Raw genomic sequence first — 13,917 nt, 5'->3', positions numbered from 1 at the left:
AGAAATAGCGTTCCAAATCAATTTACGGTGGCACAAGTCATGATTTTTGACAGTTTCTTGAAATATTGCATCCGTTTCAACTCAAGATGGCCTCCTCTTGATAATCAAATATGTATTTAATAAAAAAAAACATCACTATTCTGTCTGAATCATATTTTATGACTTTTATTGATGCACAAGTTAAGTGACAAAATCTTCGATAAATTCATAAAGAATCGTTCTACTATAATCCAATTTCTGCTTCCTTTTTTTTTTCTCCACACAGACACATCATCATGGCTATCGAGGTTCTGAATCTGTTTCGGACAATTACGCCTCCTCTGGCTGTTTTTTGTCATTATAATTTCTGTATACATTTACACTGGCATTGGGTGTTATGCTTTGTCCACATTCTCCTGGAAACCACAATTATTTGATGGATGCATTGGTATCGGTTGCAAGACATCAGTGGAACTGACTGAAATCCGTGCGATTGGTATACAGTGATTTATTTTATTTTCTTTATTCATTGATATACTCTTTAAGATTTATTTGTATTCTTTTGGAGAGTTTTTAGATCAAACGATGAGTGGTATGGTGCTTTGGTGGTCCATATGGAGAGGTTTTCTTGGAATATGGTAATAGTATTTTTTTTTTGTTTACTGAACAGGAAATTGCATAGCATTTTTTTAAATTCTTCTTTATTTAATTATGTTATAAATTGTGTCGAATTTTGTATTAGTACCTGAGTTGAAGATGCAAAATTCGGAAAGTTCTTTTTTCTGAGTTTGGGTACTCAAGAAGTTAAACACTTTATCTCCACTCTCATTATTGTATGTGTTTTTGTCATTCACTCTTCTTGTGACATAATTAAACTAAGGTATCAGCATACAAATGTATTTCAAGATCGTTGCTGCCTCATCTTCAGAGTCTAAAAAAATAAAACTACAATGTGTTGTAGTAAATAAGGCAAAAAAAATTTTTTTAAGTTGTACCTATCTGCAGCAGTTTTTTTCCAAGTATCATAAAATGTATGAATTTCTGTCAAACTTGTGAATTAGGTGCTTTTTTGCTCATTATTTTTTTTTTTCATAAGAATAAATTACTGAAACACTAAGTATGTTTATTTAACATTTATCGTATAAAAATGGTCTCAAAGTAAAAAATTATCTTGGGTAAGAAAAAATGAACAGACTTTAAAAATAAATATTTGAGCAACCAAAAACGATATTAACATTTTTTAAAAGCAGTTATAAGGAATAACTTTTTTTTTTTAATCAAGATCTCAACGAAGTTTTATCATTAGTATTTACGGAGAAATTAACATTAAAATGAGTACAGGCATACCACTACCCTACTAACAATTTTGCTTCTATAATGCTTTACAGAAGCAACAATTGCATCTGTACAGCTTTATAGAACCAAAATTGTTTGTCGGGTAAGCTCATAGGCTGGAGTCATTATTATATCGTCCGTACAACGCCAAAACCGCGAATCTGCATTTTTGGACATTTCCACTTTAATGCGTCATTTGACTTGTTATCGGTCTCTCTATTCACTGCCTCGATCTCAATCCACCATCTGTTGTCTAGAAGCCTAATATATCAATTTCCGTTGCACAAGTTTCCATAAGATTACATTAGTTTCTCAAAACTACAATTTTGCAGATTCGTCGTTTTAGATTTGTGCCCACGATAAAATAATTTATTTTCAATTTATTAATTAGGCTTTAAATAAACGTTTAAAATGAAATTATTAAAAAAAAAATTTTTTTGTATACCTAAAAAATTTCTTTTGATCATGAAATGACAACTATTTGAGGTAATGTAACTTTTTTGAACATAAATAAAAAAATTATATTTCGCGACCTTAGGACAAGAAGGTTCTATCTGCACTCTTATCACTTTAGAGAAAACGAAGATGTAATATTTCACCGTGTATAACTTTTAAACCAAAACTTGATTCTAAACATGTTCTTCAATTTTTACATTATATTGTTTCATGGATATTGTTGCATTAATTCAATAAAAACTATAAAGAATAGTTAATAAATAATTTATAATTAAAAAAATCGATAGAACTTTGTTGCTCAACGATAAGGTAAATAAACGTAGGACAAGAAGGTTCTAATTACCAGATAGAACTTTGCGCCACGGTAAGGAATTTAGTTTTTCAGATAGAACTTTGTTTGTTTAGGGAATCAACCAAACAATACTTTTCCATAGGTTTTTGGTGTGCTGAACTCGAATCAGAATTCAGAAATATTCTATCAGCTCCCGTTTTTTTAATATTACCGTTAGAAAATGCAAAAACACTTGTTTCTGAATCTATGCTGCAATGTGAGGGAATTTTTTTCAACACTTTTTGTGAAGGTTTGTATAAGAATTGCTTTTCTGCTTTAAAAATTTGTTTAAATCTTTGCGATGTTTTTTTTATAATCCGAGATATTTTGAAGTTACTGCAGTTTGAAATAACGTTATTGATAAAATAAGCCAAAACTCACGTACTTAAACTTAAGATATCTTGGAAAATAAAATTGATATCGGAAAGATTTAAACTGATTTTCAAATAAAAAAATAACAGTTCTTATGTAGAAACCGTTAAAAATTATGCTGACAAAAGGTTTTGGCAGCCGTATAGAGTTTAACATAAACATTCATTTTGATACTAGTTTTATGTTTTTATACGCACTCAGTTCAAAAATTTGCCATTTTCCTTAGACAGTTCAAAAAGTTGATCAACAAAAATGTTGAATAATCCTGAAATAATCGTTAAATTGAGAAGAGTGATTTAAGTACATCGATATAGTAATATAAGTAAGTACATACATTCACTGGGACACTTGGGCGTATACGTACCATTTTTTCCCCTTTTTTCCATTGAAAATATTTTGCCTAAAGAAAATTGCTTTGTCGAATAAAACGATTGTTTGGCTCATTAAATGTGCATCGATACTTTTACTTTAAAACTGTGCAAATGACATAATCTGAGTTATAAAAAATGTCTTTTAAAAAGTTTTGTTCTATTAAATTTCTAATATTTTGTTTTAATAGTTTTATATTTATTTTTAATTCAAATCACTTGAAAAAGAGTATTGAAAAAAAGACAATTGACAATACTATTTGGTGGGTATTATTAATTTTCTATTTATAACTAGGAAATTGTCTCTTTTTTTCGCTATTGAACCATTCAACTTCCCACGGTTAAAAAAAAAATGTAGGTCATTAGTTATAAAGTCCATTATCTATTAAACCACTTATACACATGCAATCTCAAAAACATCATACAAATTGACATTTCTAGCCACAGTATGAATATAAAAATTTAACTTTCTTCCCCTAAGAAAAAAAAATCCAAAATTTATATTTACCATTTCCATAGAATTTACTAGTCCCATTTTAACCCCCAACCAACCACCTAATCCTAAACCAATTTTATTTATTTTCCCAAGCTAAAATGAGATAGAAAGATAAAATAATAATAATAAAAAAAAAAAATAAAAAAAACTCTATACACAAAATAAAAACAAAAAAATCAACTCGAACAACAACCACCTGATTCAATAAAGAGGTGTGGCATAAAATATCTATTTCTACCCAATGAAAACACTAAAACAGGTATTGTATATATAAAGATAGTAAGTGAGAGAGAGAAAAACATTAGAAAGAGAAGATAATAGAAAAATGGTGAATAAAAGATACAAACGTATCTATGGAATGAATTTACTGATATTTTAACATGAGAAAAAAAATCGATATCCAGCTACTAGTCTTTAAGTAATTTCTTCTAATTGGAATGGCTGTTTTGAATTTAATAGAGTTACATTTTTTTTTATAAATTATTTTATGTGCTCAGAAAAAATACATATACTCGACTACATGTGTTGGTATTGATTGTTAATTATTCACTAGAAATGGTGGCACGGGAATAGTAAATTTATTTCATGTTGGAGGGGCTCAGCTGAATAATTTAAGTTTTACATATCTGTGATTGGTTTGTTTAAAAATTTCATAAAAAGATAGAAAAAGATACTTTTATAGAAAGTTTGATAGTTAAAGAGAGTACTTACGAATAATTCCAGACCAATGCTTACTGTCTCTTAACTGAGTGACCTTTGAATGACAATCTAATATGCACTATACGTATACCTTCCTACCAACGAATTCAGCAATTCCTTCCAACCCTTAACAAATTATTTCTCCCTAAATTTCTTGATAAAATAAACCCTGCAAACTTCGCAGGCGTAAGACAACAACCACCCGAACCCAAAAACCACTCACAATCTCCAACCATTATGTATTGTAAACCTTAGTTACCCGACGGCGACGATTACATGAAGGCTTTCCCATCCACCAACCGCCTTACCACAAGTAACATAGTCACGCAACCACCATCTACCTCAGATGAAAATGATAGATACCTTCTTTTCTAGCAATGTTTACCTGTTTTCAATTGAGTTGAGTTATAAATTTCCCTCTCAAACACCTGGGTATATGAGTTTCCACTCAAAACTCCACTCGTATAAGAGTTTTTTCTGCGGTTGGTTGAATTCTAACATGGGCGCCTCTTTTCACTTCCAAAGTATCCATAAATACTGTAGATATGGTTTGCTCGTTCTTCGACTTGTGTGTTAAAGTGAACTGGCTACTCGCGATGTGTTACTGGTTCACCTGCTCAGGTGAAATGAGCCTCATGAAACCTGAACTATATGTTATCCAATCAGTCTCGACCAGGTAACCGGAGAGGAAGCAATTTCTAACCCGTCCGTCGCTCAATTGTTCCGTACACTGAGTACACAAATACTATCCGTTCCGTGTCTTGTGTATTAAGTTTAACGTGTTTTTTTCTTTTATTCCTTTAACTTAAACTTCATCGATCGATGCCGATCGATCGTGTTTTTGTCGTCATCAAAGCATTGTCGTCGCAACATTTGTAGATAGATATACGCGAAACGTGTTTAGATACAGATACAATAACAAAAAAATGTCCGCGTGAGATACTTTTTTCCATCCGCATTTCTTGAATCGTTTCAAAAGGTGTACACACCACACACCGCACAATGAAAGTATAAATCGCGATCTTTAATGAATTTGCATAATTTATCTGAAAGATACAAATATTAATAAATAGTACCTAATAGTGCCATGTCAATGAGTGGAATTTTGAATAATTGAGATACCTACCTATACAAAAAGTATAAAAAAATATTTTAAAATGCAATGTTTTTGAGTGCAAATTGAAAGTTGTTAAAGAGTTTTTTGTTTTATTGGTATAGAAGGAGGTCCTTGTTGCGAAAAAATGGCGAATCCTGAAGATAAATATTTATCTTGTGATCTTTAATTGAAAATCAAAAAAAAAATTAACACTCTTTTGTGAGTGGAATAATTTATAAATTTTGAGTGTTAAATATTTATTAGTGATCTCCAATAAAACTGGATATTATCCTTGCTTGTTGTTAATAAATCATAAATTTCCCTGGAATCGGGGGATCCTTTAGAGTGACAGAGACTCATTCATCTTATCAAAACTACAGATACAATCAGCTGCTGTTCAATGCATACGGATATTATTATTGGCGATCAAATTGTGCCATCCGCAAATTTTTGGGTAATGCAGGTAGGTGAAAAATTAAATTATTCTATTGTTTATAAAAATCCTCCGGGAGTGTAGTGTAGATCAGTGAACATAAAATTGTAAAACATGTTTAATGGGATTTTTTTTAAACAAATTGTACCATGAATCAATGAGGTTTACCTAAAGTTGTCATTGTCATATTGAATATCTTATCCATTCAGAGTTTTGTAAACTTTCTTATCTTTTTGTGCAAAAAAAAACACAGATTTGAAAGACGGTGCGACGACGGTCATGTTCAAACGGTTTTAAAGCGAAGGTGTTACATTTTTTTATGAATTTTTCAGGTTTATTTTTATTATGCAAATAAAACTCAACAGGACGCACTTGAAGTTTCTTCATAAGAAACATTAACGAAAAAGCAAAACCAATAAAAATGGATTAAGACGAAATTTCTTGTAGGTATATAGGCTTGTAGACAATAATTGTTTGTTGTGTGACAATAATAATGTCAACATTAAAAAAAAGTTACAAAAATCTATGAATGACAAATTATGGTTTCTGATATCTCTGAAAATTCCCCACACTGAAACTGGAAAAGAAATTTTTTTTTTAGATTTTGGCAGTTTTTTCTGCGAAATCAAAAAATCTTATAGCAGGTAGAGAAGATAACCAAAGATACTTAATTAATTTAAGTTAAGAAGGAATATTAAACTAAAAATGTCCAAGCAAACATTGATAGAATATACTTATCAGGATTTAAGTCTTTCTTTTTCTGATTAATCGTATTTTTCAAAAAATTGATGCGTGCCGTTAGAAAATAAGAAAAAATTCAATCTTATTTACTTAGAAGTTGATTTTTGCTGAATGAATTTCGCTGATTCCTGAATCGTCCTAAAAACAGAATACATTAAAGTCACATTCCTGCAGTTACATTGTGATCCGCATTGTGTTCGAGTGAAAACATAAGACATTGCTTTCTATAAAGCATAACACCAAACATCGAAAAAATTATTTTGATAAAAAAAATCGAAGATATTGGTAAAACATGCCATATGAAGTTTCTGTGAACGATGCAACAAACCATACATATTTTCTGAGAAAAAAAAAATCATTAATTGGCCCATATTTCTATGGTTAACCATTTTCGTTCTTAAAGCCAAATATTAACTCATCTACATATGTATTTGGTAATCTCTCAGTTCCTTCAAAAATCTCATTGATCCCATTACATTCCAGCAAAAATGACTGCAAAATTGTGCTCCCGTACAATAAAATTTTCTCTAAAGATTTAAACTTTTGCTAAATGCTTTTTTTCTTGATAATAAACTAAGGAATTGTAAAATAAATAACTTTCTATTTTTTGACAGGAAAGTGTGATTTTGGTACCTAAAGTGGGCTTCAGAACAATAAAATTAGTCAAGATCATTTTCGCTTCAAATCATTGCTTTGACTGCAAACTGCTAAATACTTAATAGTTCAGTCAACATGAGACTCAATCTCGGAATTTTCGCTATTAGGCTAAGGATTATTTAAATAGGTATCATTTTCAACACATTTTCAAAAGCATTGAAAACTCTTGTGTCAGCAAGTCTCGAATTTCAAGATCCAACCTGATTAATAAGATTCAAAAATGAAAATATTTTAGAGTTTTAGCGATACATGAATAAGGCTTTAAATCACAGATCCAAAGACACTACAATCAGTTTTTATTGGGTAAAAATGTATATTTAATGAAGAGTGTTGAGTGTTCATTGCAGAAACTGTGTGTGAAAAAACATTGTCGAACGAGGTATAGATATTAAAAAGGTCTAATACTTTCATAATGATTTTCCGTTTGTCTTGATTTGGGACTAAAAGTACCTTGAATTCAAGTTTTACATGTTTTAAAATTTAAAAGCACCAAAATGTTTTTTTTTTTTTCATTTTTTGAACCTACTCCAAGTTGGATTTTGTAGACTTTTATGGTAGCCAAAGAGATATGTATTTACAAAACTTTTTGCGTACCAGAAATATTTCCAAGTTAGCACTTTCCTTCTTTTCTTCTAATTTAACTGTTCCTACTTAAATATTTTTAAATATAAAGTGAGTCTGGAAGTAAGGTCTTTCGTTTTGAGAATCGATCATAAACCATTTATTTTAATGTTTAAATTCTTTCAGTAAAACACAATGAAAACCTTATAATTAAGAAGCATTTTTGGTTGCAGACCTTGGAAAGAAGTGCAAAAAATTATTTTGTAGTGTTGAAAAATGCTACAATACTTATTTCGAAACCATTTGACCTATTAAATAGCTTTTAACTACCATCATTTGCGTAACCAAACCTCCCGGTAAATCGGGTGTAAATTTTATTAAAAATCTTTGAAGAAACAATTTCAGATGTGTTTATGTCCATTCATGCACATAACTGGCAAATTTAGAGACTTTTTTGAGGTCGAGGGCTAAATTTAATAGATACAGTGCCGCTCACTTGAATAGCACATTTTTTTTTAATCATAAGTGAATATAATTCCTGTCTCTTAATACGAAACTGTTCAGTATTTTACTATTTGGTATGTCCCCTTATGTACATACTCTCTCTGTGAGCGAGATCATTCATTTTTAATGATCCGTTTGTTAAATTTTGCATTTTTGCCGAACAACTGCTTGAAAAAGTGCTTCTAATCTGGCTCACTTAAATTGCACACCCGCTCTTTTTTTAAGTTTTCGTGTGCAAATCAAAGAGGGTAGAAATGCAAAATGTTGTCCGATGTCTTTTAGTTTTTTGAAACTGATTTCAGTTTAAATGGGTCCCACGAAATAATTGGTACCTAGATGAAGAAAAAGCGAAAATCAAAAGTCTTGCCTGTCTTTTCGCCAAAAAGTTAAAAAAAGGCAATAAACCCGGAAATTTTTGTCGACGAGTTAAACTGTGAGCTGTTACTGAAGCAATCACAAGAGCGATTCTACGATTTGCGTCAAACTCACATGACTCTGCCGCTAAAATAGAGGAAAAAATTGGTGTAAAAACAAGTGTTTTCATGGTGAAACGACTGATTTCGACGGCTCAACACTTGAAGCCATTAAAAGTTAAGAAAAAACCATCATTTAACACCTCCCGTAAAGAGCTACGCCTTAGTTTCGGTCGATCTTATGACATGCATATTTGTAAAGCATGTTTTCTCCGATAAGAAAAAAAAAAATGTTTTAGAGGGCCCCATATTGGCTTTAACTGTTATTTTCCTGATTTGCGAAAGAACAGCCATAAATTGGATCATAAAAACAATAGTTTAAGCTCTTATGTTTAAGTAATGTTAAATCAGACACAATTTTTTTAATAAATAAAAGACATTTTTTACTAATAAAACTGAGGTTAAGTTTAAATCTGACCCAATTCTGAGAAACACTTTGAACTAAATATTTGAACAGTCGACAAAATTAACGAAAACAATATTCGTTCATTTGATGCAATTTAAGAAAACAAATAATACTATCTTTTCCTCTGGTGTCTTTTAGCTAAAAATTTTAGCCCACTCTTTGAGTTTCTTCATTATACAAGAATTTAATATTGCACCTCGATTGTAAAGTTTTTTCGATTTAGAGAAAAGCTGTTCTCTTAACCCTTTCGAACTCAAGCTATGAAAATCAATATTAAAAAATGTTTTTTTAGTATTATCGTATCAAAAACATCACAACTAAGAAATATGAATAGCAAAAAGTTATTTTCCAAAATAATAAATAGCAAAACTAATGTGTTACTCTCATGTTGCATGTAAGTAACATGCACTGCCTATGACCACCAAAAAAAGTCGGACAACTGAGAAAATAATTTTTTATGGAACAATAATATGCTACTTCTTCTAAGCCAAAAAGTAAAACACTTTCTGGATTAACTTTTTTTATATATTTTTTTCAAAATTATGACCATAAATAAAAAAAAATTTTTTTCTAAAAAAATGAAAAAATGTGAAATTCAGTTTCTTTTTCGATAAAAAAATTAAAGGTATGATATTTGATTAAATTTTTGTAATAATCCAGTAACTAGGCATCATTATCTTTCAATTGAGGCATCGAAAATTAAAAAAATATTTAATGGAATATTTTTTACGAATTTAAAAAAAAAAAATGTTACATGAGAGTAACGCTGGGTCCGAAAGGGTTAACCGATAAAAATGGCAAGAACCGAAAAAAAAACTAAAACATTAATTTTTTGAAAACATCGATTGGTATAAACAATTTGAATATAAACAATTTAAAAAAAAATAAATACAAATAAAAAGAGCTTCAAAATGCTATGTTTATAGCAAATATTTCAATAAAATAGTCACACCTCGTTAGCATATTAATTAAACGCATATTTGTAAAAGGTAAACCATATAAATAAAATAAAAATGTAGGCGCATGGCATAGGTATATGGTCTATAGATAGCAAATCTCAATAAACCAAGGGTATATTGGAATGAAATCACTAAACAAGAAAATATAAAAACTAATTGAATTATCATTATCGCTTAGTTAAGTTGTGATTTTTTTTTTTCTTAAGATCCGTCAGAATTTTAAATGAACACACTGGCATAGAGTCAGGCCTCCACCTTATATGTGATATGCGCGGGTCTCCGATATATCTATAGTTTTCGTGTGGGCATTGGTCTATAGATTTTCCGAGAGGTTTGATGTTGATCGGGTAATTAGTTTTGTCGAATCGTTAATTTCCTCAATGGTGGTAAATAGCTTAATTATTTCAAGCACACACCCATTTCGATTAGAGAAATCCCGTTTGATTGGTGTGTTTAGCGATATGTAACCATCGACGTATGTATAATGTATAACAAGACTGATCACATTCGACTGAGACTTGAAGGACTCTTTCATTAGTAATATACATGAAGTAGAATGCAATTAGGTATAAATCCTGTATTTTGCCAACTAAACAAATTGTCAACATTAAAATTATGTCAATTGATTATGTATCGTTTTTTAAGTTGAAAGTGGTGTTTCTTATTTTCTTTAATGAATCTTTCGAGTTTTTGAAGATTATACAACTGAATGATTTTTTCATAAATATATGTAAATATTTAATTTTTAAGCTTGCTTTATTTTATTATATCATTTTTAACCATAGTAAAATTTTTTTTAAATATGTATAACAACTTAATAGAGTTCTTAGAAATAAAAAATATAAAAATATAGTCTTTTTTGGATGACAAAGCTTAAGTTATGGTTTGTTATGTTTTAAATACAATTTGAATATTTTAAAAACTTGATTTGCAAGAACTTCCACACAAATATGACACAGGATTACAACATACCTATTCAAATTAGTTCTTGTTCGTTGGTGGCTTAAATATCAAAATTATGAATTGGAATGACAAGTAGATTTGCATTTTCATTGTTTCAACTTTCAGTTTATCAGTACCTATTTTATATTTAATGAAATCAAGTGATTTGTTTTATTATTCAGTAGTTTTCAGACAGACAAGCAGAGATAAAATTCTTGGCCGAAGAAAATTAAATATTTTAATCCTAAAAATTGTAGTTTTTAATTTTATATTTTAAAGAACTCTTTTATTTTGTTTTATATTGTTATTGCATCATAACTTAGTGATAAAAAAGGCTGGATTGCATCGAGAAGTCATTTCCAATTTGTATTCATTTCCTGACAATTTTAATAAATGTTTCATTTACCATGAGAAAAGGTTTTGATTTCAAAGCTTATTTCTAAAGTACGATTATATTCTAATTTTAATTTTTTTTTTAGTAAATCGCTTCAAACTTATATTCTGCATTTGAAATAGGATGAGGATTTTTTTTACATTTCTTATCTTATTTTTCGAAAAATTCTGTCGATGACTGCAAAAATTTTGTTAATTTTTTTTTGGCACATATTTCTTACTTGGGATAGTTAGGACAAGTATTGGTTTCCTGTCAAAGAAAATTTTTTGATCAAAACCAAAATAACAAAGGTGGACATATAAAAAAAATATTATTCTTTCCCTGCCAAATTATAGATATAATTGTACAAATTTGACATATTCAATTCATATTATGAACATGAAGTAAGAAATTTTTGAAATTCGTGTAAATGACGCGAGTAAATTCTTTTAATTTTGTCACTAATGTCGTTTTCGATTGGCTCTCCGGAAGCGTCCGGAATCATTCAGAAGTCTTCTGAAACCATTTTATTGGCATGAAAATGACAGCTAGAACGATTCTGAGAAGAGAAATTCTCTTCTCGATTTCAAATCAGAATCCACTCAAGAAGTACTAATACATGAATATTGAAATGCCAAAAAAAAAACTCAATCAGTGTGTTTTTTTTTTATTCAAGAATTAATTGTTTTCTGAAATTAAAATTAAATAAAAAAAGGAAATAGTTGCATTAAAGCGACGGAATTATTTATAATCATCATCTTCTTCGTCGTGGACCTCATAATTATTATTTTTCAACATTAATCCATGTCATTCGTTTTCCAGAAAAAAAATTAATTAAAATTTTTGACATATAAAATTTTACACAAACGCAAAAAAAAACAGAATTGAGTGGAAGCGATTCAAACCGTTTTATTGGATTTCAGAACGAGTGAATCCTCGAGTGAAACCAATCGAAAACGACATAAGTTTTATTTCAAAAATAATTATATTGAAATATATTTATGTCGTTTTCGATTGGTTTCACTCAAGAATTCACTCATTCTGAAATCGAATGGAACAGGTCAAGTCGCTTCCACTCAATTCTGTTTTTTTTGTTTTGTGTTTGTGAAATTTCAAATGTCAAATATTGATATTATTTTTTTTTTCAAACGAAAAAATTATAAAAATTATAAATCTGAAGACGACGGGAGAAGAAAATGGTATACAAAATTATTCCACTGCATTAAGGTACCCATTTCAATCTTATTATTAATTTTAATTTTAATTTAATTAAAATTTTTGAATGACAACAAAAAAATAATGATTGAGTATTTATTTGTTGACATTTTAGTTTTAATGTATTAGTGCTTCTGATTTTAAATCGAGAAGAGAATTTCTCTTCTGAGAAGCGTTCTGTCTGTCAGTTTTGTGCGAATAAAACACTTTCAGAAGGCTTCTGAATGATGCCGGACGCATCCGGAGAGCCAATCGAAAACGCCATTAGACTTTTTCGATTTAGAAACAAGCTTTTTATGAATATGAATTGAAATACCTCCATGTGAGAAAGAAATTTTAACGAAAGTAAATTTTTTTCGATCACATATCGGCGGCCAGAAATGATCTTATTATTTTGTAAAAAAATATACATGCACAACTTTTTTTCGTATAATATTTTATGTAAAAAATTATATGTACATAACGCAGTTTCTAGAATCGGTGCTTATAATTATAGGCTATTGATTATGTCATTTAGAAAGGAACTAAGACGTTCACGAGTTTTTATTGCAGGAATCGTTCAATGGGTTATAAAAGAACATAAAACCGCGGAGTGCTATTAAATGAGAGGGTGGAAACTGAAGATAGGGGTGTAAAAGCCCCCTTTTTGGTTTTTTCAATATATCTCGTAAACCGAGCAAAATTTTAGTATATTGCTCTCAAAACTTTTTGTAGAGAATTGAATTTCCTATTAGAATAATGTTTTTTAAAAATTGAAAAAAAAAATTTCCATACCAAAATAGTCGAAACAATCATAAAAAAAATATCAAAAAAATCGATTTTTTGAGTTTTTTTGCTTTTTTAGTTGTACATTTTTTTTGGGTTGAGATAGACATAAACATTGCTCCAAAGAAAAAAAGAAGATTGAATTTCCTTCAAAACCCTGTACTCACTAAATTTTTTCATTGAAAATTAACCGAAGTATGGCCATTTTAATCTATCTTTTTTTTCGCATTTTTAGTTTTACTCAAGTAAAACAGAAACATTTGAGGGGAAAGTACGATAACTTAAGCACCAAGAACTGATAATGAGATTTTGTAGAGGGGTTAAATACAATCATTGTTTACTATGGGAGGGGGGGTCTATGTCCCCCCGTTTTGGCGGGAGGGGCAATTTTCTAAAAAAAATACTTAAAATAAAAAAAAATTATTAAAAAACAACGGCAACACTTAAATTTTTGATTGATACTTTTTTCAAAAGCTAGAATTATAAACTTAATATTAATTTTAAAATGAAGTTATTTTAATCAATTGTTTTTGAAATACCTGATTTCAAAGTCAAAACTTGTGAAAAAAAAGTTTAAAAAGCACATTGAGTACAATTTTCACAAAGACTGTGGACTTCAATACGAAATTGATCGACAAAGTAAACTGCCTTAATTGATTTCTTATCAAATCATGAAAATCATAATGTTCCTATGCCTTCTACTTTTTGAGAAAATTGAAAAATAGAGAAAATACTTTCATTATTGGAATCACTCGT

The 13,917-nt window shown here is 29.4% G+C and overlaps 1 protein-coding gene and 1 long non-coding RNA gene across 5 annotated transcripts in view; one reads left to right on the top strand and one right to left on the bottom strand.

Annotated features, from left to right (window-relative positions):
• Positions 1–724: 724 nt before the first annotated feature.
• Positions 725–13,917, bottom strand: part of LOC129912181 (uncharacterized) — a 38,116-nt gene continuing 24,923 nt past the window's right edge. Inside the window, exon 3 of the long non-coding RNA XR_008771764.1 lies at positions 725–910. This is a non-coding gene — a long non-coding RNA (uncharacterized LOC129912181). The remainder of the gene's footprint in view (positions 911–13,917) is intronic.
• LOC129912177 (dendritic arbor reduction protein 1-like) overlaps positions 5,116–13,917 on the top strand; it is a 185,485-nt gene continuing 176,683 nt past the window's right edge. For all 4 annotated transcript variants that reach the window (XM_055990321.1, XM_055990323.1, XM_055990324.1 and 1 more), the window contains exon 1: positions 5,116–5,595. In XM_055990321.1, coding sequence (XP_055846296.1) covers positions 5,533–5,595 — 63 coding nt within the window. In that variant the 5' untranslated portion in view covers positions 5,116–5,532. The remainder of the gene's footprint in view (positions 5,596–13,917) is intronic.

This window comes from Episyrphus balteatus, chromosome 2, assembly GCF_945859705.1.
Source record: "Episyrphus balteatus chromosome 2, idEpiBalt1.1, whole genome shotgun sequence".
In the NCBI taxonomy this organism is placed as follows: Eukaryota; Metazoa; Arthropoda; class Insecta; order Diptera; family Syrphidae; genus Episyrphus; species Episyrphus balteatus.
The sequence above is the reverse complement of the archived record's forward strand: the minus strand, read 5'-3'. Positions and strand labels throughout refer to the sequence as shown.